Genomic DNA, 23,561 nt, shown 5'->3' with positions numbered 1-23,561 from the left:
CACGTAATCGGTCAGCTCATCTTGTTCAGCAGTCTTATTGCTGGCTGCTTCGCTCCACTCGCTGAAGTTCATGCATGGATTTTTCGCGGGACGTTGTTCTTGCACGAGTACTCCCGTGGTATCGACGCGAGAAGCTCTCTTACGCGACCGTATACATCCTCACGCTCTTCGGCGGGAACCATCCGAAGGTGTCGAAATTGCGAGCACAACATTGTGGCAATCTTGTGCTCCATCGTCCGGATGACCTTCGTCCGTAGAAAGTAGTGGGCACGCTGCTGGAGCTACGCCATTTCTGTGGCCTTTTATGGTTCAACTTGCCCACGAAGAATCATTTCAAGTTTTGCAAAGTGCAATAGGGCTTGAGGCAACGTTGGTCTTTTGTCCGCCTATATATAGGTTCCTATTAATAGAATACCCGATTCACACAGCTTGACACATGCAGTTTCACCATGGATTGAAGGTACACTCGGGTGGTATTGTGAAGCCTTCACATCCTCCTTTACATACACACACACACGCTCCCGCGTTTCTCCCTTGGTCCATCCGACTTGCTACGGCGACTAAAATGCGCGGCGCCGGCTCGGCGGCGATGCGCCGCCGGCTGGTACACGCTACGGGCGGCTTCCTTTCAGCTGCGGCGGAGAGCAAGCTGACGTCATGCGTCGTCATCGCAATGCAGAGAGCTCCCCTCGCAGTGCTTCAGTGCTCACACCACGTGGCAAGCGCAGCGTCGGCTCCGGGGAGAGCACGGCATACGCGACGGGCGGGGGGACCTCGCGTAGTATTGCTTTCGCAATCAAAAAATAGCATGCGACAGCGCAGTGTGGATTCCTGCCGATGTTTCTCTTTATGGGAAGGGAGGGGGGGGGGGGGTGTACTTCACCGACGAGCAGTTACAACAGAACAATTACACACAAAAAAAAGAACGTGCGCAGGGAGGGAATGAGCACCAGAGGAGGCGGCATCTCTTTACCGCCATTCATGTCGAAGGGGCTCCCCGAGCATACCTTTAACGAGAGACATTTTCGGCGGACGGCCCTCGCCATTGCTGCTCGCAACTAGCATGGTCGGACTGGAGGAGCGGCGGCGGCGCGCGCTTTCCGCTCCTCGCGCCCGGTCATGCAACTAGCTACTTGCTCCGACCGGGAAGAAGAACATGAAATAAGGCAAGCGCTTCCGGGTGCGCGTCTTCGGAGCTTTGTCAAGCCTCGTCCTGAGAATGTCACAAAACACCCGATCGTCCCCTTTTTGGGGTGCCGACAGCGGAGAGTTGGAAAAGTTCACCCGTTTTTAAGGTGCCGCTGAAAGAAAACACTGACCTTTCAGCATGCGCAGAGACGACGTGTGCTTCCTGTCGACTTCGGTCAACGACCAGTCTTCAATCAATACCACTGCCGATTGGAAAAGCCCCCTATACGCCGCCGCTTGGCTAATGTGTATGTGTGGCAAAGGCGACCCTGTGTGCGCCGTACACACTTGTCTCCGTTTCCCAAACGCTTCCCTACTCAGCCTTTTTACTGGGAGGCGCCTGCAAGCGGCGGCTTTTCCAAAGCGTCGATACTTCGTAGAATCGAAAACGCATTCCGAGCCTCCGCTAGCTTTCGTTTGCCTTCTGTTAGCGTGTTTACTTTTCTCCCGTCGCTGTAGATTCCGCTTTTGATGAATAAATACATTGCACTTCCTGCTGTACTTACATGCTAGACGACAAGCATACTTTCGCATAAGGTAGGCAGTCGAGATCGGGGAGCCCGACTGTTCCGTCCGAGACATAGGAAGCCTGGCCCGGGCCCGGCCCAAGCCCGAGTAAGACAACCTACAAACGGCCTGAGCCCGGCCCGCGGGCCAGGCCGGGTCCGTGCTTTCGGGCCGGCCCGAGTCCGTGCACAGCTCTAGTTGGATTCTTCGACTGGATAATAAGCTTTGTGAGGTCGTCTTGGGCTATGGCGGGATCAATATTCCGGATCACCCCCTTGCACATATTGCTCGGAGCAGCTACATAGACACTGACTTCATAGCTTGCACTGCCGACGATGATAGATTTCACCAAGGCATAAGCCCTGGTATTTCACTCCGAAGGTTTACTTGCCACCATGATATTTGGACGATATTCGGGCAAATGACATCCTCTTCTTCATCCCCGGGCGTTAGCCCTGACGCCGCAATGCGGGCTGGGCTATATTGAAATGACCCGTCTTCTTGATATCCAGCCCATTCCGAAGTCGAACGATGACTCTATTATGTTCCCTCGGAAGCCGAGGGAGCTTTGACGCTGCCGTGCGCCACCTCTTGAGGTTGGTGAAAGCCGTACCCCTGTTTCTGCCGCGTAGCACGTTGGAAGGCTCTTTACCCTGTCCGGACTAGTTCGCTGGTGCCTATTTCCGCTCTAAAAGCGCTGTAGTCCATCCCGTGCTTTCGCTGATCTCATCGGGAGCTTAACCTCGCGTCCAACAGTGACTTGTATCGCTGTAGCCATCTTCGATAAGTAAAAAAACGCCACCCAGGCGCTCTACCGAGCGCCGTACGAACGGGTAGGTCTAACTGGCGTTAGGCCTAGTGTCGTAGTGGCGTGGGCTGACAGAAAAGACTTCCTAAATTCAGGAAACGTCCACCCACCGATGTGAATTTGGTGTCGACAGATTCCGGTTGATGTTAGGCGTCGAATATGGCACTTCTATCCAGGATTAGAGGTGGTCTCGCGACCGACAAAATTTGGGAAAGCTGTGCTTAGATTTAGGCTCACGTTAAAGAACCCCAGGATGTCAAAATTTCCGGAGTCCTCCACTACGGCGTGCCTCATATTCAGAAAGTGGTTTTGGCATGTAAAACCTCATAATTTATTAAACATTTGGGAAAGCGGAAGATGATGTTTCCACATCTGCTCCATTTGTCGGTGACCTTCAAGTGACCTTGAGCAAAAAGCCTGAGCCGTTATCCGGGAACTCAAACGAGAATACCCGGGCAAGCTGTCAGAACAAAACCGGATCTTCTGCGCAACCAATCAAAACTTTAAAAACGCGGCATCTGGCCCGCGCCCCTTGATACAGTACGCATTACATACCCTAGTTATGGCCCAAAAAAGTTACAAAAGATATTGCTGCCGAGCTTGTTCACAATATCACTCAAGCTATAACTACTAGTAGGCTGAACTTTTATTTGTCATTCCCAATAGCGACGTTCAGAAGGCAGATACAGGGCACTATACACTTGATTGTCATCTGCTGGCACAGAACGCTGAACCCCAGTGGCCCGCGAGCTCTGCGACGCTGGTTTTGCGTCACCTGGAGAGATGGGTGGTTGGATGGATGCTATGAGCGTCCCCTTCGGAACGGGGTGGTGGGTTGCGCCCCCAAGCCCTTGTTACTATATTGCCAAATGTCCCACATATGTTTAAAAAAGAAAACAAGGAAAGGAAGAGAAAACCAACCATGAATTCTGATAAGCAGTCTTCTTGAACCCCTATTCTACACTTTGTTCTTGTACAGCTCCCCCCTTTGTCCTTTCTCTTCACTTTTCTTCCGCCAATTTTCCAATCTCCCCTTACTAACCTCTATTCCAAACATGTGTACTTTTTCCCTGCTCTCGCTGAAACCAAGAGAATAAAAGAGGCCAGAGTTGCCCAAATTGACCGCTGCGCAGATACCTTCACACTCTAATAAAACTTGCTCCGTCGTTTCCCCATCTTTGCCGCAGCAAGCACACTGTTCTTCTTCCTTGTTGCGTCTCGCTCTATAAGTGCGCGCTCTAAGGCATCCTGATCTCGCTTCGAAAACTAAAGAGCTTCCCTTTGAGTTATCTTAAATAGATCCTTTCCTGGTTTAGTTTTTTTTCCTCTTCAATAGTTACTCATAGCAGATATCCTTTCCTTTGTCGCCACCCATGAGATCATTTAGGCCTCTCTGACTTTCCACTTCACGTTTGTTGCTGATTGGCTCACCTTACAGGCCGTATACTTGCTGGTAAGCTTGCTCATTCTTTTCCTCCACTATTATTCAATATTTTTACATTACAAGTAGAACAACCCTCTCCCAGCCCATTTACTTTCTTTCATATCCCTCAGTCGTTCTTCATAAGTTTTACTGTAGGCTTCCCTAACTTCAAAACTTGTCCAGCCCATATCACCCTGCACAGCTTCATTTGCAGTCTTCCCGTGAGCGCCCAATGCGAGGCGTCCTACTGACCTTTGATTGCCATGGAGTCCGGATTTTACACCTGATTTCAAGCAAACAACCGAATTTTCAAATGTTTGTCCTGGAACCATTACAGCTTTCCACATACCCCGGAGCACCTCGTATCTATTGCATCCCCATAGCGCTCCGTTGTTCATTCTGGCAGCATTTTTCTTCCCCTTTACTGTTATTATTCTTTCCTGTTGTTATCTATCTATTGCCTTCGTTTATACATACACCAAGGCACGTATATACTTTTACGCTAAGTATTTCCTGACCGTGTGTTGACACTGTCTCTTTACTGTTTTTATTTAATAACATAACACCTGATTTTTAACGCTAAATTTCAAACCTGCATTCTCGCTTTCCCATCCACTGATATTAGCCAGTCATTGCATATCACTTTGCTTGTCAGCTGGCAACACAATGTCGTCCGCATGAAATAAACCTGGAAGCTGTTGCTCTACTACTGTCCCCAGCTGCTTGTAGGAGAGATTAAGTCCGATATTACTCCCCTCTTGCGTCTTTTCCATCTTCACTGTGTACATCATAAAGAGCAGTGTGGATAAAGGGCACCCCTGCCTCAGTCCCTTGTTGTTATCAACTTTCTCCTCGCTTGTTATTCCTTCCCATTCAACGCAAACGGTGTATTATAGGGAAAGCTCACTCAAAAGCGGTAGACAATCATCGCGTAAGCCTTCCGCTTCCAGAATATCCCACAAAATGTTGCGCTTTACGTTGTCATATGCTCCTGCAATGTCTACTACAGCGACATAAAACGGTCTGCTTTCTACTTTTGAAACCTCAGTACATTGAGTAAGAACAAATAAGTTATCATCCAAACGCCCACCTATTCTGAAACTATTGTAATGTTCTCCCAAAATGGCCATTATTCTCTGCCCATGCTTGCTGCTTTAATTTTATTGCCTGCATTTGCTAATCTGTATATTACCGATATAATGATCAACGGTCTATACGAGTGAATTCTATACGTCTCCCCCCTGCCTTTATAAATTAAGTTCGTTCTACTTTGTCGCCATCTGTATGGTATTCGTCTATATTTTAAAGTTTTTTTTCACTGCTTTTACCAGAGCTTCCTTACTTTTTGGTCCTAGTTCATTAATCAGCCTAACGGGAACCTCGTCTAACTCTGTGGCGGTGCGCTTAGGAATTTTACAGCGAAGCTGTATACCTCTACCGTCCTATGAAGTTTTTGTGTCGTTGTAAGCAAAAAACTCCCCATACGTGGGCTGATCCCGGAAATTGTGCAATAGCGGCCCGACCCGTGGCGGAGATAAAGCAGGCGTTAAGCATTCCCCAAGCGTGGGCCTATCCCGATGATGGTGCAATGCCGGGCCGACCGGCGGCAGAGGTGCAGCAGGCGTTAAGCACTCCCAACACGTGGGCTTACTCGAAGATAGTGCAATGCCGGGCCTACCCGCGGCGAATGCGAAGCAGGCATTATGCACACCCCATACGTGTTCCGACCCCAAAGTTAGTGCAATGCCGGGCCGACCCGCAGTGGAGGTGCCGTTCGCCATTAAGCGGCCCGCATACACAGATCGCTGGTCATCCTTCACAGAGTGGAAGAGCACTGAGATTTTTTTCTTCGGCTGTCTTCCATCATCTCCAAGCAGTCTGCTTTGCTGGTTGCCATTTCATGCTTACATTCACTCTCGATTATGGCAGAGCCAATAATTGTTTTTCTTTAAGAATGGCTGTTTTCATTTAAAAAACGACTCCTTAGTGGTAGGTTGGGATGCCTTGAGGCCGCACCTGTCCGCAAAGTATCACGGGCTCTACCAGCTGCGTCTGTGAAGCGGTTGAGTTCTCACGTCAGTGGTGTATGTCACGATGGATGGCATCTAGTTTAGAACAGTTCCGTAGCACAAAAAAACTTAAGGTATTGGAAGGCCCTAGCATAGGGTGTGATAGGTGGGATGGCAAGGAGGTTAGTTAGATCATTTAGTGCCCTGTAAGTAGGCTCTGGGACACTCACAGTGCCTACGAAAAGCTTTGAGAGTACTGGCCTTGGAAACGTGGCTTATTAGTGGCCTGATTATCATTCTCTGCAGATCTGTGTGCCAATATGCACAATGCAAGCTGCATGTAGAAGAGGACCTCTCGGGATAGCGCGAACGTCTTTGGGCTGTTTAGACTTTAGCGTATTATTTTCCTGAATGAAAAATATACCCCTGGACGTCGTGTTGGGTATCTGCTATATAAGCTACTAAGGACAAGTTTGAAGCACGTTCACTGTCCTTCAATTTGGCGTGTCCATATGAAGCCGCTCATGGAAGGCCCAATGGTCGTGGTGGCCGTGCGTGCATGTGCGCGGTAAGTTTTGTGCCGATGCGGTCAGGGACAGTATCGAAATCTAAGGCTGGCAGCAAGTTATAAGTCTCGCTGCAGACTAAAGGAGTCAGTGGTGTTTGTGCCTCTTCAGTGGCTCCATTCGCCGCATTAGTCGGCGCAAGTTTCACGAAGTAGGACCGAGTAGCCAATTATCTATAGCAGGTAGACGACATCATTTCAGGTTTTGTGAGACGTACCAGCAGGCGTCGTGATGATCCCATAGAAGGGCGACTTGTGACCATTTTTTGGTGCCCTTTGTTTTCTTCGGCCTGCATATTCTTCACGATAGGCTGCACTGTGGTGATTGGCAGCACGTTCCTCGCTTTGACAGATGGATCGTTAGTTGGGAATGACAGTGGAACATCCGATGCATAAACACTGCCCCCTCACGTAACGGCAGCATTCTTGGTGGCTGCAAGTTCGCGTCGGTAGGGCGGGGACGCATGCGAGGAGGCTAAACGGCGCACTTGCCAATGACGACTCGCACCAAGGCTCGGCAGCGCTGGAATAATTGCTCTGAAGGTAGACCACTCCAGCATCCCAACGTAAGATTATGCTGAGGTACTACAACGCGCACAGGCTGCCGGTTGATGCCCTTCAAAGCGCCTACTATGAACACACAGCCTACTTGCTCACTTTAGAGCTTTTGGCTAAATCTGAGCACGATGCGCAACTCGCCAGTACCTGGACGCACGTTTGAAGCAACTGGAGTTTCATAAGCGGCGGCTCGTATGCCAACGCCTGTATCACTGCAAATACGCGCAGCAACGGCAGCATCACGAGTGCGCGACTTCTCTGAGCTTTTGTAAATATTATAAATCATCACTTTTTGAGCATATACTCTCATCACTGTTCGGTTCTTGACGCATCATAGTCGCAACAACATCTGCATCATTAAAATTTGAATTACCTTTTTTTGTCTGTTCACTTTCTTCTAGTCTGTGAAATATTTACACGAATAACTATCCTACCTGCATGGTAATGTTGCGGTGGTCCCCATTGGCTAAGCAGTTAAGGTGCGACGTGCAGAAGTTTCTTCTCTTTCATTTTCCTGCCTACCACGAATAAAGAAAAGCAAATTTTTGCGCAAGTCTGATGACTATGCATTATGATTTGAATAACACGCTTGTATACGTTTTTATGTCTAAATAGGTGGTCCTTAGGTCAAATCTGGTGCTCCGTAGATGATAAAGTGACCATGTGAGCGAATAAGGATACTGTGCCAGAGCACAATAGATATCGTCCCAATTTAGCAATTTGTATACCTTTTGCGAATACGTCTTCAGCTACTCATACATACTGTGAAGGTGCAAGCTGAAGTGCTGCCGAAGTACTTGTACTGAAATTTTTTTTACCTGTTGCTATCCACTTTTCCTAGCTGGAGTATTATGTACGAGGCTTATTTTACATTGCGAGAAACCACGTTTGACATTTTGTGATGCTACATTTAATTTGACCAATTAATGCCTTAAGCGAGCTGTATGCATGAGGTTACAACCTCTTGAGGGTAATATAATGAGTTATGCTGTAGTAGAAGAGCTTCTGCATTTCATCCATATATATATATATATATATATATATATATATATATATATATATATATATATATATATATATATATATATATATGTATATATATATATATATATATATATATATATATATATATATATATATATATTAGCTGGTACATCATCGATGCAAGACAACCGGTCAGATTCAAGGCACTGGTTCGACGTACGCAAAGCAATGAAAACATTCCACACTTCACAAGAACTCTATCAAAGAAAAGGGGCAAAGGCCTGACACTTTGGGACCGTGACATACGAGATGACAGCCATCAACGCCAAATGCTGGAAAACGTTTTGTGTCTCAAAAAGGAAATCTGCAAACTTCATAAATTTTTTCTACTGATCCTGTATTTATTTCCTACGAGCGTAACAGGTTGTAACCGTAGCCATCTCCGTCACCGGAAGAACTTCTTCGCTCCGCATATAACGTAGTTGGCATCAGCAACAGTACCGGCCTTTGCAGCCTCCGAGATAAACGCACAGGCGCCACCACTCGAATTATGGGAGGTGCGCAGTATGCTGCATGAATTATTAGGCGCCAATGATACGCAATAGCGCAGTGGATATACTGCATCGAGGTCCCACGTGTACACAGACGCAATGAAGCTATTGTAAGCTCCAATTGCGGCGCTCAAAGATTCTTTTCTTCTACGCCTCTTGTACGCTTTGCTCCTCCAGACGTTCTCTATTGAAGTCTTGACGCCGCACAAATGACGAATCAATGTCGTCCACTGAAGGGCAGCCTGGAAAAAAACAACAATTTAAGAATGCGGTTAAACGTAAGTGGTGAGAAACGTTAAATCGAATGAGAATACTCAAGAAATAAGGAAAACAAGAATGCACCCGTACTCGCCAAACCATGTCATACGCTGAAGCGGAATCATTTCAGGTCGTGGACCTGAAACCTATGATAATGAACATATTAGGAAAGGAAAGGCTGCTTGCTAATATTTTGGGGGATTGGAAAGGAGTTTCGAGTGAAGGGCAACGCAGTGACAGCGGTACATAGCCCATATGTGGAGGACGGGCGCTTGTGAAAGATATTTCTTTTGGCGTCTCTTCATCAGTGAACCTGTGCCGCGTAGGTTTTTGGCATTTCTCTTTACGTATTTTACTGCGACGGCACCTTCGTTGTCCTTTCATCGATCAATGGTTCCTTTTCCGTGACCCTGATGAACATCTCGACTTCGAAAGGTTGCAGTTTGGTGCTCAGTGTGAGCTTTGAGTTGCTACTTAAATTTGCCTGACACTTTATTATGGGCTTCGACAAGCGAAAGTGTCAATGCTTAGTTTTTGACATTCTAGGGATCACCTTTATGTTTAATGTGTCGTACGCGCAGAAAACCGGAACTGGTGCATGTCACGTTGTAACTTGCACCAAAACTGCTGATGCACATCCAACGCGCATATTGGAATCTATATGTAGCGAAGCTATCCTGAAGAGGTTAGTTATATGGTATGCAACTAAATGCGATCAACTTTTATGTGCAAGCAGGTAAGTCATCAAGTCTAAGCCACTGTATTTTTATCCTATCTTTACCCTCTCTATTCCATTTTGGTCGAGGAAAAAAAGAGTAATGAGAAGTGTACGCTTACAGAGAGGAGTACGACACATAAGCAAATGGATTTAAGAATTCTATATACCCATTTTGTCACCTATTTATACTCTCACTACGCAAATGGCCCAAAAAACAGGAAGTCTAAACATAATAAATTGATGGCAGTCAAAGAAACGATTGTGTAGTGTGCTCTATTACATAATGAGTATCAGTCTTTGTGTTTCACTGTTGCCCGCCGTGGTAGCGCAGTGGCTTTGATGGTTCACTGCAAGAACCGAGGAAGCGGCATCAAATCCCGGCCACGGTGACCGCATTTTCATGGTGGCGAACCGCAATAACGCCCGTGTACCGCACCCTTGCTGCACGTTAAGATCTTGAGGTTGTGAAAATCTGGAGTAGCCCACTACGGCATGTTTCATAATGATATCTTTGTTTTGATACGTAAAATCCTAGAATTGATGCATTCATGCTTCATTGTTTTATAGCGCAGAACTGAAGCGTGCTCACTGGCACTACACTGTCGGTCAAAAGTTGAGACAGATAGGCCGGAGCCCCTCTTCAATAAAATTCATTTCAGCAGAACCCACCTCACGACGAACGCCGACGCTAATGATTAGCATTGAAGCAATGCAGAGACACACTGGGTTGTCACTGACGAACGTGTCACGTGAAAGGCGTGTATGAAGCAGCGGGCTTATCTGTCGTGCGTTGGATGGATGGATGGATGGATGGATGGATGGATGGATGGATGGATGGATGGATGGATGGATGGATGGATGGATGGATGGATGGATGGACGGACGGACGGACGGACGGACGGACGGACGGACGGACGGACGGACGGACGGACGGACGGACGGACGGACGGACGGACGGATGTTATGAGCGTCCCCTTTGGACCGGTATTTTCGAGTGCACGGCGGCACGGATTCATTCGTTCGTACACTGACACACTGGTTGCTTCTTTGTTGCTAAAACTAGTTTATTGCGCTTCGATGTCTCATGTTATTTACTTTGAGACGGAATGACGTGTTTGCAAGCGGGCATGTAAGCCCGAAAGCTACGTTTCGGTCGTGAGCCATGCATCTGCATCGAAACGGGAACCTGCGACTGAGGACAGCAGTACTGGTGAGTCGTTTATTATCGCTGCCTGAATCCTTATGTAATATTGCTCTCGTTAACTTACAGGCGGAGACAAGTTAACGAACTAGATTCTGCATTGCACATGGGCACTCAGGACCCTCCGTTGCTGTTTCTGAAATAAAATTTTAGTTGCGAGGCCATCATTACACACATTCACGAAAGAGAAAGCGATATCGCAACGCGCGTCACATTTTTTATCTCGTTGTAGCTGTAGCCATGGGTGACTGAGTAGCCTTATCCACATATCTTTCTTTCGAGTCCACCTGCAACATCTTTCATGCACAGAAGCGAATAACTCTTCGATAAACTGAAGATAAAATACTGAACTTAATGTATTAAACAGTTTCGCGCATGATAATCATTCACCCACATCTTGTACCTGTTGGTTCCAAATGTTCTTGTTGTTCAGTTTGGTTTACCCGAGAACATTTATTTTTGTAGTAGTGAAGTGGTGAATCACGTTCATGAAGAAAAAGAATGCATCATTTCTAATAGCTTCATGTCTTTCATGCATTTGCTTGTGAAACCAGCAGTGGGATCTGTTCTAGTGTATAAATGAGCGCACATGTGTACTCATTTGTGATCTTAATTATATATAAGCTGTTGACATGCATTGTAGTTAGGCATACATCAATGTTATGGAGATTAGCAATATTTATTTACCATGCTGCCCTAGAATAAATACCAGCACCGTAGAATAAACAGTGTACATGTGCATGTTTTCTGTGGTCACAAACCATTACATGTATATGTCACACCTTTTCGCATTTCATATTGCAAAATTGTGCTTATTCAATTTCTGATGAAGCCAGAATTTCTGTTCCAAACATGCAGTAATGAGGACGGCACCAGTATAAATCTACACACTCCACTCACCAAATAGAAGCTGCTGCCTGCTACTACACGGAAAACAACAACAGCTTCAGAAATGAATATGCTTGATATATGCTGCATTGGTTTGCTAGTCTTGAGATACATGTTATTTGTTTGTAGCAGATGATATGAACGTTTGTTCTTATTTAGAGTTAAGCATAATTGGTTCGAACATTAAAAATATAACACTACATGAGTTTGGATAATATCTGCTTTATCTCATGTGTCGCTGTTCCGCCCCAATAGAGTCTGTGCCAAGCACATCTTGGTCATCACAGGAGCCCCCATCTACACCAACAGGAAGGGGCTGGAGCCGAATTCGCAAGACTTTACACCACAAACAAAGAAGTCGTTCGAAAAGTATTTGGATGAGATATGAAGTCTACGGACGACTGTGTAAAGAGTGAAAAGAGCCTCTGCCATCATTCCATCAGCACGGATATTGGCGGAGTCATCCAGGTACATCAACAACAAAAATTATGTGTCTTCAGATGTACCTGCAAACTCTGAACAAGCACAGAGGACGCTGGCCAAAAGAGTTCCGTCAGCTTGCCCTTCCTTAATGAGCTTCCCGGCCTTGTCAAATACCATTTGTGCAAAGTATAACTTTTTTTTCAATCAATGCATGATTTTTCATTCCACATTCTTGTTAGAGATCATTCCTCTTCCTCATCCAAACAATAAAGGTGAACCGATTCTTTTTGCATACTTAATACTAGTCACTGCCTAGTAGCATGACATATCTGTAGCTGTATTTTCTACTTCTGCTTCTTTCTTGAAGGCGAGCTTTCTCATTCCCATATTTAGTTCTAGTTCATTTCATTTCATTTATTTCATTTTATTTCGTTCAGGATTGCTATGCTTGCTCGACAGCGTGTGTTTTAGCGCGATCTACATTGAAGTCATTCATTGCAAAATCTTGTTTCGCTTGTGCCCTTCCTCGGCCATGATTTATCGTCAAAAGAGACTATCATACGTGATTACGTGGTCCGAAGTGCATCAAGTTGATATCCACGTGGGAGGAAAGGGCTGCAAAAATGGCTGCACAATGGTGATGCCCACAAAACCAACCATGCCTATATTTATAGAATGTGGAGCACCAAATATGAGTTACACATAGCGGCACGCGAAAGAACAAAAAAAAAATGCGAAGGTTGGAAGGAGGTAATGTTGAAATGTCGGATACTCCATGTCGCTATGTTAGCTGCGGCAGCAGATGCTTGCGTCACCCGATTGATTTCCAATGCAAGTTGCTCATCTTCAATAGCGACTGTCAGTGCAAACAGCTAGAACACACTGTTGAATCTCCTTGAGCTTTTAGTTGTCGCTTGTTACCAGACCACCATGCGCAACGAAGGCAAGCACTATGCCTACAGTCCGACGGTTGAATTTGGCGTCAGCGACCCGTGTGCGTGTATGCTCAATTTTGTCATGTGGATCCTAGCCAATGTATAGTGCATAGTGCCAATGCGTTATGTTAGAGGCATCCTGAAGTGATTTCATTGCATAATCTTATTTCAATGCTGCACAACACGGTCATGTTTGCCGTGTTACATTTCTCGGATGTGGCGGCCTGGCCAGTTGCAGTGGGCAACAGCCTCTCAAGGTAAGCACCTGCTCCTGCAGTCCGCACAGCGACATAGACTCCCTGTTTACACGCACCGTGATTGGTGCTCCCCGTTCCGTCGTTCCTGCTGTGTGCAAATTTTGCTTGCGGCCTTCCTCAGCCATGATTTGGCGTCAACGGAGACTATCATACCTGATTGCTTAGTCCGAAGTGTATAAGGTTGGTACCCACATGGGTGAAAAGGCCTGCAAAAGTGCCTGCAAAATGGTGATTCCCACAAAACAGACCATGTCCATATTGAGAGCAGGTGGGGCACCAAGTGTGAGCGACACATTAGAGGCCACCGAAAGAACAAAAAGAAACGTGCAAGTTGGAAAGGAGGTAACGCTAAAATGCCGGGTAGTTCATGTTGCTGTGTTGGCTATGGCAGCAAGTGTGTGCATCACCCAACTGATTCCCAATGCAACTTACAGTAACTTTCGATGCAAACAGCTTGGACGCTGTCCAATATGCTTGCGCCGTTGGTTGCCACTCGTTACTAGACCGCCATGTGCGACGAAGGCAAGCACTGTGCCTGCAGTCGGATAGCTGAATGTGCTGTAAGCGTAGTGCTTGAATGCTCACTGTTGTCATGTGGACCGTAGCCAGTGTACACTGTATTGTCTGAACCCTCGGCGGCGGTTGAATGCCGAGTCTCATTTGATCACGGTCATCGCGTTATTTCTTGGATGTGGTGACCTGGTCAACTGCATTGGGCAACAGTCTCAGAAGTAACCATCTGCTCCTGCAGTCCACACAGCGACAATGATTTCCAGTTTAGACACACCGCAATTGTTGCTTCCCGTTCGGCCTTTCCTGCTGCAGCAGCGGGCAAATTATGCTTGTGGGCATTCATCGTCCGTCATGAGGCATGAACGGAGACCAACATACGTGATTACATAATCCGACGTGTATGAAGGTAATAGCCACATGAGTGGAAAGGCCTGCAAAAGTGGCTGCAAAATAGTGATGCCCACAAAACCGGTCATGCCCATATTGAGAATGTGGGGCGCCAAGTGTTAGTTACACATTAGCGGCACGCGAAAGAACAAAAAAAAAACGTGTAGGTTGAAAAGGAGGTAACGCTAAAATGCCGGGTAGCCCATGTCGCCCTGTTGGCTGCGGCAGCAGATGCCTGCGTCACTTCATTGCTTCGCAATGCAAGTCACGACGACTGTCGATGCGAAGAGGTGGCGCACTGTCCAATTTGCTTCCGCTGCTGATTGTCGCTCGTTACTAGACCACCATGTGCGACGACGTAAGTAAGCTTCCCAGCGCATCTCGAAATGCAAATTTTATTTCCGCTCTTTTACGAGAAGGTGCGCGGCTTTTCTTCTGCCAATAAAATCGCACGTCCTGTTCACTCACTTGTGAGTTGTTTGACAGGGTGTCAGTAGAGGATCCTTGATCTCCTGGCGATCAGAACGCACCAGCTACGCGGCAGCCTAAGCAATGAGGCATGCCGCATAGGCAGCAGTGCGAGCACGGCGCGTACCAGCGTACACCACCGGCGGAAAGCGACCATATTGGATTTTGCTCTATAAAAAAAACGGCACTTCCGGATGGATGGATGTTATGAGCGTCCCCTTTGGAATGGGGCGGTGGGTTGTGCCACCGAGCTCTTGCTATTATACTGCCTAAGGTCCTACCTAGGTTAAACAATAAAAAAAACACACGATGAACTCCCACAACCAAATTTTCTGATCCCCTATTGCGAACTCCGCTTCCTGCCTGAGCAACGCCATCTGGCATCCGCCCCGCAAAGTTCCATGCGCTGCCGCTGCTTATTTTCGTACCACTGCGGAAGGTACAGTTTCCCTTCCCTAAGTTGGTTCTTTATTCTCTGAGAAGGTTTCTTCGCGCCTGTAGTATGCGTTTGTCCCCTTGACATGCCGGCATCGCGGAATGTGATCGAGTTTGTTTACGCTCCGCCGCTGGCTGCCCGCGCGGTGAGGCAGTGGGCATGGACGCCGCATTCGGTGATCACTCTGTCTGAAGGGGCAAGGTTTTGACTGGCGTTGTATAAGTCGCGGGTCGCTTTTTTCGCCGCGACGATAGATTGCATTGTAATAGATTGCGATAGATTGCACATGTAACCGGCAAACTGAAACCTCAGGAGAGCACCTGAAGTTATAATAAAGCAGGTGGCGCAGGATCTTGAGGGTACCTAAGGGATAGCGGGGGGATCAAAGCTGGAGTCAGGGCGGCCCGTGGGTTGGGGCCACGGTGGCCGAAGCCTGCCAAGTGGTGCACGCATAAAATAGTGGCTGTGCGTGATAGCGGACAGCCGATCTTATACACCCCTGGCACGCGCAGGCCTCGGCTAGCCCCTACCCCATGGACCAGTCCGGGTTCTACCTTTGGTGTCCCCATTGCCGCTCTGGTGTCCTGGAGGCGCTGCCCACAATGCGAAATAATGACACGTTTCAGCTAGTTAAAAACACACTTGAATTAATATAATTACGTGCACCGGGCAGCTTGCGACGCTCAGTCCAGCACTACCGCGCCCCGCGACTTCTGCCGGCACGCCTATGGACAAATGCATGCAATACGCGCTAAGAAGAAACTCCTCCGTAGTGCCTAGGCAAAGTCATATATTCAAGGAGCAAAAGTCTCCACATTTCCTCTCTCGTACCAGCTTTTACTCGCGCATGCGCGCAAACGTCCGGTGTCTCCGCAAGTGCCACGCCCCACTGTACCTACTAGCAATTGTAAATAAGCCTCCAGGACACTCAATTTGGTTCAATGGTTCGTTTCGAACACCGTTACGTCAGCACAGCCGCCCAATGACCTACCGATCAAACCTTGATCACCCAGAAACGCAAGTTTGCGGAAATACAGTTAGAAAACAAAAATAAACCCAGACAAAGGAAAGTAGACGAGGTATACCAAGAATGCTAATAACATTAAAAATTATCATGTGTATCAGATAAAATTGAGCAAGGTTCGCCTGGCGCAAGAGCTCGGTGCTTTGCCAATTAGGCCACTGGCGTGTGTTCTTTGTCGCAGCATTTAACATAACACCATTAACAACATGCCACACTAAGCTTCAAGCTTAGCGTAGACACTGCCAAAAAAAAAGCTCGAAGCCTGTAGCACACTTTAATTTAACTCATGTTAATATATTTCATCGCCATAGCCAAGCAATTCAAACACTTTGTGCAATTTACGCATTCATTATTTAAAGTAAACGCGGACTTCATACGTCGACACCAGTTTCAGATTGTGATATGACTTCCCCCTGGATGAAAAGACTAAGGAGAAAAATTATGCCATACATTAAGTGCTTTGATTCTAAAGCTCAAAATCGTATTCTAGTTCATGTAAGGTGTAAATGTTTTCTTTGGTGTTTCGTGCAGAACGTTCCTCAACATGAAGGCTGTCAAGCAATCAATCAAATTGTTATCGACCAACTCTGGCTGGCGAGCGATTATACAATGTGTGCCCCATGGTAAAAAAGAAAACATCTTTCTCTTACAGGCGGCCTTGTCAGTTTGCAATTTGAATGATGTCTTAACTGCAATTGATTTGAGCATTTCTTTACACACTTGGGGGCATTTTCTTTTCTTAAGCTCCACTGTACGTAGTGTGATAGAGATGTTGAGCAAAATACTTTTCTGGTAAAGCTCTGGTCAAAGGTTAACAGCTAACTCTAGACAGATAATGTAAAGTGAACTAGGTGTTCAGAAAGTGGAAAGACGGAACAGCTCGTGTTGAAAAGCCACTGACAATATAACCAGGGCCATCATCTGAAAAAACTAATTTGGGCAAAGCACATCCCGTCACACGCACACTTCGTCGCCCTCCCCATGCATATTACGCCACCTAGTAGCACCATCCGGAATCCAGAACGAGTCTAGATAGCCAAAGCTTTCAGTCCACGCTATATGCACGATTTTTCTGGTATGAATTTGTCATATAATTTTCAGAATCAATTTCCGGCGCTACAATTGTTCACGTTGCAGATTGGTAATATCACATGCAAATATATATTTACTACGTCTTTCGCTGTCAGATTGCCTATCGCTGTGAAGGTTAAAATTTTCACGTACTTTCTCGCAGCAATTTACACAAGCCAGAATTCGCAATAATTCATGTTTCCTTTGCACTTGTATGCAATGCTTAATCAACATGCATTTTCTTTTAAACTTATAACGGAGCCATACACAGGGTCGCACGGCTTTTATGCTTTTGCTCATTCTTCTGCGTCAGTGAGAGGAGCTCTTGTGAAATTCTAGACAGTTTCTCACATCAACAGGCGCATCTTTTTGTTGTGTTGAAAGAAAAGCTCTCTTTTATTATCACTGGCTTCGCCTGGAATGGTACGGGTTCTTTGTATACTCATTGCGATACCGAAGGCGCGTGGCTGAACTGCGGCGTCCTCTCCCGATATTGGATGACTGCATGATAACAATCACGTCAAAGAATTTTGTTTCAGATATAGGCTTACCCAAAAGAGCGAGAATTCGATCCAAGTCCTTCCTGAACTTCTCTAACAAGGTGGCCACACCATCTTCTCCCTATGAGGCATTAAAGAAATGCATAAGCCGCAAATAATTGGCTACTCTTCTGCCCCCGAACTTGCTCCTTGTTATGATGCTGAAAGGCAGCCGCAGATCCACAAACATTTTATTGATTAAAAATATGGTGTTGAAGAAATAAAACTACGCAGGAAGGACATAGCAAAAAAAAAAACTGTGATTATCAGAAAAGGAGAGAGGTTGGCCCGAATTAGACTGGTTTGCCAAGCCTGCTATATTTTCTAGGCGGTGACAGAAGAAAACAAGAAATGACATAAAGGGGTTGTTGATGGTGAGAGGAAGGTAGGCGTATATACAATGTGCATTTATGAGATTTTTTTTAAAGCTTCAAGTTTGTCGGGGAGTGGCCTACGCACTATCTTAGCGTGCACGATGAAGGACAGGTGAACGTTGCTGCTGTGGATTACACCCCCGACGTGCATATGCTTGTACATTGTTTTATGCATTACAGATATAATGGGAATGTTCCGGTACGTTCTTTGCCGCTGTGCCTTTTTTTTCTGTTTTCTCTTGGGTGACATGCCCTTTGTTTACTTGCTAAATGGCTCCTTCATGTTCTACGAAACTAGTTGCGCACATATTATCCGCTGCTAAAGATAAGCATTTTTCACATGACCTTCCATCTCTTCTAAAATCCAACACCAAAAAGTTCTGGCAGATTATCCCTCTGAACCACGACAACAATCACATTTTTTTACATTATAGTGACCACGTGCCTTCCAGATAATGAGTGCCCTTCATGCTTCAAGACATATTTTTCATCTGTACTAGTACAGAACATCACTCCATCCTACCTGATGTTCCCGATTTCGACTATCAGTACATGACGCCCGTCGACATTACTATCGACGGCATTGTATCTTTTATAAACAACATTAAGTTATCTAATTCTTGTGGCGTTGATGACATTAATTCTAAAATACTAAAGAACACCGTCATGACTTCTAGCAAAATACTATATCACGTTCTCAGACAGTCACTAACTTCAGGAGCGCTCCCGTCAGATTGCAATACTGCGAAAGTAGTTCCCATATTAAAAAACGCTGACAGATACTCACCAGATAACTACCGGCCAATTTCGCTCACGTGTATTTGTCGTAAAATGCTCTAGCATATAATTGCTTCTCACACATACAACCATCCGGAATCAAACTACTTTTTTAACTAATCAGCATGGGTTCAGGAAGGGTTTGTCATGTGAGACACAGTTTTTAGAATTCACAACTGACCTGCATTTAGGCATGGACCATAATGCACATATTGTTAGGATATTCCTTGACTTTTCCAAGGCGTTTGATCGAGTAGACCATTGCCGCCAGATTTTAATGTTAACCACACTAAGATTGGATTCACTGACACTAACTTGGCTCCGGAACTTTCTAATCACCGACAATTTACAATCGTTAACAGTCTCTCTTCGTTCCTTTCCTATGTCACTTCCGGCGTGCCACAAGGTAGCGTTCTTGGGCCGCTACTATTCTGAATGTACATTAACGATCCTCCCAATAATTAGCATCCCGATTGCGAATATTGACGCGAAATGAGTTTGCACGTGAAGACACGGGCCCCCAAGGTGAGAACGACGAATTTAGTGGTTGCGCGCGCACTCTCCGAGGACCAGCCATCGCTAAAGGCAGACGTTTTTTTTTGCCAATCTGTCGGTGGTTAACTGTTTTAGTTGTAATGGCTGGGTGACATTTCTGGTGGAGGTGCGAGGTACGGTCGATGTTAAGATCTCCGGAGCATACCCCAGGCCAAAGCCCTGCGAGTAGTTCAGCCGAGCTTACCCCTGTGCACGTACGTGCCAGCCGACGTCTCCAGGGACTCCAGCCACAGCACGGTCTGCTACCGAAACTAACTAGAATGACGAACCAACCACCTCCTGCCACTCCTGCAGCATCGCACGTTGTCGTCAATCACCTCCCGACGCCGAATCTGTTGCACGGAAGGGCTTCAGAGGGCGCCAACGACTGGCTTGACCATTTTGACCGGGGTGCCAACCTCAACGACTGGAACCACGAGCGTAAGCTACGCTACGTGTACTTCGCTCTTGAGGATTCCGCGAAAACATGGTTTGAGAACCACGAGGAGACACTGACGTCATGGGAAGAATTTTGTAGGCAGTTCCTCAATGCCTTCACCAGGGCGGACAGGAAGGAGAGGGTGAAGTTAGCGTTGGAGGCAAGAATTCAAGGCTGGAATGAGCGAGTGACGGCGTACGTAGAAGACATGAATCGGCTTTTCAGACGTGCGGACCCTTCTATGACTGAAACAAAGAAGGTGCGCCATCTCATGCGCGGCGTCGAAGAGGAAATCTTTGCTGACCTCATTCGAAATCCGCCGACGACACTTTCAGAGTTCCATGACGAAGCCACTATGGAAAAGGCCCTTCAACAGCGGGTCAGGCAAAACAACCACGACGCCATGATTTCAAGGGAGCTCTCTGCAACTTTCCATTGCGGAAATGATGCGCGCTGAGGTCCGACAGGCCGTCCATATTCCTGGACAGTACGAGGCACCCCAGCAGGGACCGCACGCCGAAATGAGTTACGCTGAAGCAGTACGCCATTCGCCACCCTCAAGTGCGTGCAGCATGGTACACCCCACTCAACAAATGGACGTAAGCTTCAGGCCGCCTCGCAGCCCACCGCACGTCGCCGAAGCAACGACTAGGAAGAGTGACGTCTGGCGCACCACAAACTACAAGCCCCTTTGTTTTCATTGTGGCGAAGCCGGACACATCTACAGAACGTGTCCTTATCGTCATGTGGGGCTCCGTGGATTGTCGCCGAATGCACCTCGTCCACGACATGGTGAGCGGCCACCGGAAATAGAAAGTTTTGTAGCGAATCGTCGCAATGTTGATCAGCGATGGCAGGAGCCCCGTTCGTCGTCTCCTGCTCGTTGCAGGTCACCATCACCAAGCCAAGCCTTTACTCGCGGCGCTCTGAGACGCCGCTCGCCTACCCCGGCGGGTCGGGAAGACTGAGTTCAGCGGCCTCCGTAGGTGAGGCCGCTGACGACGACCGTACGCAAGATGCTCCGCTACGACGACAACGACGAAAACAGAACGACGCAGACGTACAGAAGGAGTCAAACACCTTACGAGAGGTAGTAACGTCGAACATTCCCGTCACCACAGACGACGAAGAAATGACGGCGTTAATCGACACTGGAGCGTACACCTCAGTTATGAGCATGGACCTTGCCTGCAAGCTGAAGAAAGTTTCTACCGAGTAAACTGGGTCGCAGATTCGAACTGCAGGAGGCGATCTGCTAACCCCGGTAGGAAGATGCGCAGCACAAGTGAGCATTCGTGGGTTTACGTACCTCGTAGATTTCGTTATCCTCCCAAGCTGTTCGAGGGACCTAATTCTGGGAATGGACTTTCTGCAGGCTAATGGAGCTGTGATTACCTTACAGAAGTCACCGGTATAGTTTTCGGCGGCGCAGGCCTTAGCAGGGAGCAGCACTGACGACACGTATTTCAACGCCTTGAGGATTGTTGACGAGAACATCACGGTGCCGCCAAGGAGCAGCGTAGTGACCCTCGTCACCTGCTACGCATTCGACGGCTATGAGGGTATTGGCGAGGCAAATATCCCGCTGCTGCTCGAAAAACACATCTGCATCGCCCGAGACCTTGTTCGAATACAGCATAGGTGCTTGCAAGTTTTGTTGACAAACTTCAGCCATGAGTGTCAGCACGTCCCTCAAGGTGCAGCTGCATCATTTCGGAACGACATTGCTGACTTCTCCGACATCGGCACGTTACAAGTGACTTCACCGGATGCAACAAATCACGCCAGCCTGAATACCGGCATCCACATTAATGCTGACTTAGCAGATGTACAGAAGGATCAGCTGCTGGGTCTACTGACAAAATTCTCCGGCTGTTTTTCCACGGAATCCAAAGTCTAGCGCACTTCCGTTACGCAACACCGCATCGTTACAGAGGAGTCGGCGCGGAGAAATGTCACCCAGCTATTACAACTAAAACAGTTTGCCGCCGACAGATTGGCAAAAAAACGTCTGCCTTTAGCGATGGCGGGTCCTCGGAGAGCGCGCGCGCAATCACGAACTTCGTCGTTCTCGCCTTAAGGGTCCCGTGTCATCACGTGCAAACTTATTAACGCGATAGCGTTAAGGAGCTCGTGTCGCAGAAAAGCCGGTGTCGTCGGCGTCGGGTGTCGGCGTCGGCGGCGTTGACCGTGAGCGATAAATCACGGCAGGCTCTTCATAAATAAAAAGCAACTTCCAAGATTGGCCCGGTGGGAATCGAACCCGGGTCTCCGGAGTGTGAGACAGAGACGCTACCACTCAGCCACGAGTTCGATGCTTCCAAGCGGTGCAAACGCGCCTCTAGTGAATGCGGTGTTGCCTTCGAAACCAGCCGTGGAAAGTTATACTGCGGTGTATATCGGTAATTATGAACATGTAACGTACAGAAGTCACAATTACACGAGTTGCGAAGTGCGTTTCCGCTGCATTTCTTTTGCGCTTTCCGCACACGCAGAGCCATCTTGCGGCAAACACAGAAGACCCCCTCCTCTCAATGTACGGCGCTGCCCCGACAGGAGGCGCGCCGCGCGCGCATTGGGACCGCTGCCAGGCGCGTCGCGGGACTCCCTCTCCCCTGACGACGCTTCGCCGTGCTTCCGGTTTAGATTACTATCTATCTCTCTGCCCGTGCCGATCACGACGTTTGGCTGGCGTAGATCGTTTTCCCTCCGAGACACCGAGTTCTTTGGTTCGTTTCGTTCGCTCAGGCGCACGTTTCGTTGTCGCGCCGAACGCTGCGTTGCTCGACGTTCACCGCGTGATAGGTGGGCGCTAAGTCCGATGCGGGGCGCATCGTAAGTGATTGCTGTGCCGTAGCGCATTGTCTTATACCCCTTGGCGGGTCGACGGGAACGCTGTCGCGTCCCACTCTTGAAGGCGAAGCTTAAGCGTCCTCCAATTTTTTCGCGTCAATATTCACAGAAGACTGCATTATTTACCGCCCTATAAACAGCCCCGATGACCACCTCGTTCTTCAAAACGACCTTCATCCTATATTGGATTGGGATAACACTTGATCAATGACTCTTAATTTGTCTAAATGCAAAATAATGTCCTTCAATCGTAAGCACTCAATCTCTTATTTCCAATATAACGTAAATAATAACCCAATTTCTTCAGCTACTTCGTAAAAATACTTAGGCATTCATCTCGCACCAAGCCTTTCCTGGACCTATCACATTACTACTATATGTGCTAATGCTTCGAAATCACTGGGGTACATACGTCGAAATCTACGTAATTCGCCTTCTAACATCCTTAAGCTAGCTTATCAGGCGTTTGTTTGCCCCCAGCTCGAATTGGCCTCTCTAATGTGGATACCCCATCATAACAAACTAATCAGCTTATTAGAATCAATTCAAAATAGGGCCGCCATGTTTATCTCACGTAACTACACGTACAATTGAAGCATCTCACTATTATAACTCGATATTTCACTTCAGCCACAAAGTACTCCACGTGATGTTGCGCTATTATTTCACAAGTACGTTCATGCAGATAGGAAATGTTCATTACGGCTTCAAGCCGCACCTTTCACACCTCGCAGATTATATAATCACATCAGCTTCACACGCATCTACGGGAACACACAAGCATTCAATTTGTCGGCGCTTCCTTGTGTCATTCGATTGTGGAACGCTCTTCCTGATTTCATCGTGTCCGAACCTAATCCCGACAAATTCCGC

At 47.3% G+C, this 23,561-nt stretch overlaps 1 protein-coding gene across 1 annotated transcript in view; it reads right to left on the bottom strand.

Moving 5' to 3' along the window:
* Positions 1–8,448: 8,448 nt before the first annotated feature.
* The window catches only part of LOC135912294 (2-Hydroxyacid oxidase 1-like), a 119,074-nt gene continuing 103,961 nt past the window's right edge, over positions 8,449–23,561 (bottom strand). The window contains exons 9-10 of the mRNA XM_065444688.1: positions 17,724–17,793; positions 8,449–8,835 (exon numbers count right to left, since the gene is read on the bottom strand). Of these exons, the coding sequence (XP_065300760.1) occupies positions 8,741–8,835; positions 17,724–17,793 (165 nt within the window). The 3' untranslated portion in view covers positions 8,449–8,740. The remainder of the gene's footprint in view (positions 8,836–17,723; positions 17,794–23,561) is intronic.

The sequence above is a fragment of the Dermacentor albipictus genome, chromosome 1 (assembly GCF_038994185.2).
Source record: "Dermacentor albipictus isolate Rhodes 1998 colony chromosome 1, USDA_Dalb.pri_finalv2, whole genome shotgun sequence".
Lineage (NCBI taxonomy): Eukaryota > Metazoa > Arthropoda > Arachnida > Ixodida > Ixodidae > Dermacentor > Dermacentor albipictus.
Note: the sequence above shows the minus strand (reverse complement) of the source record. Positions and strands in the feature narration are given on the sequence as shown.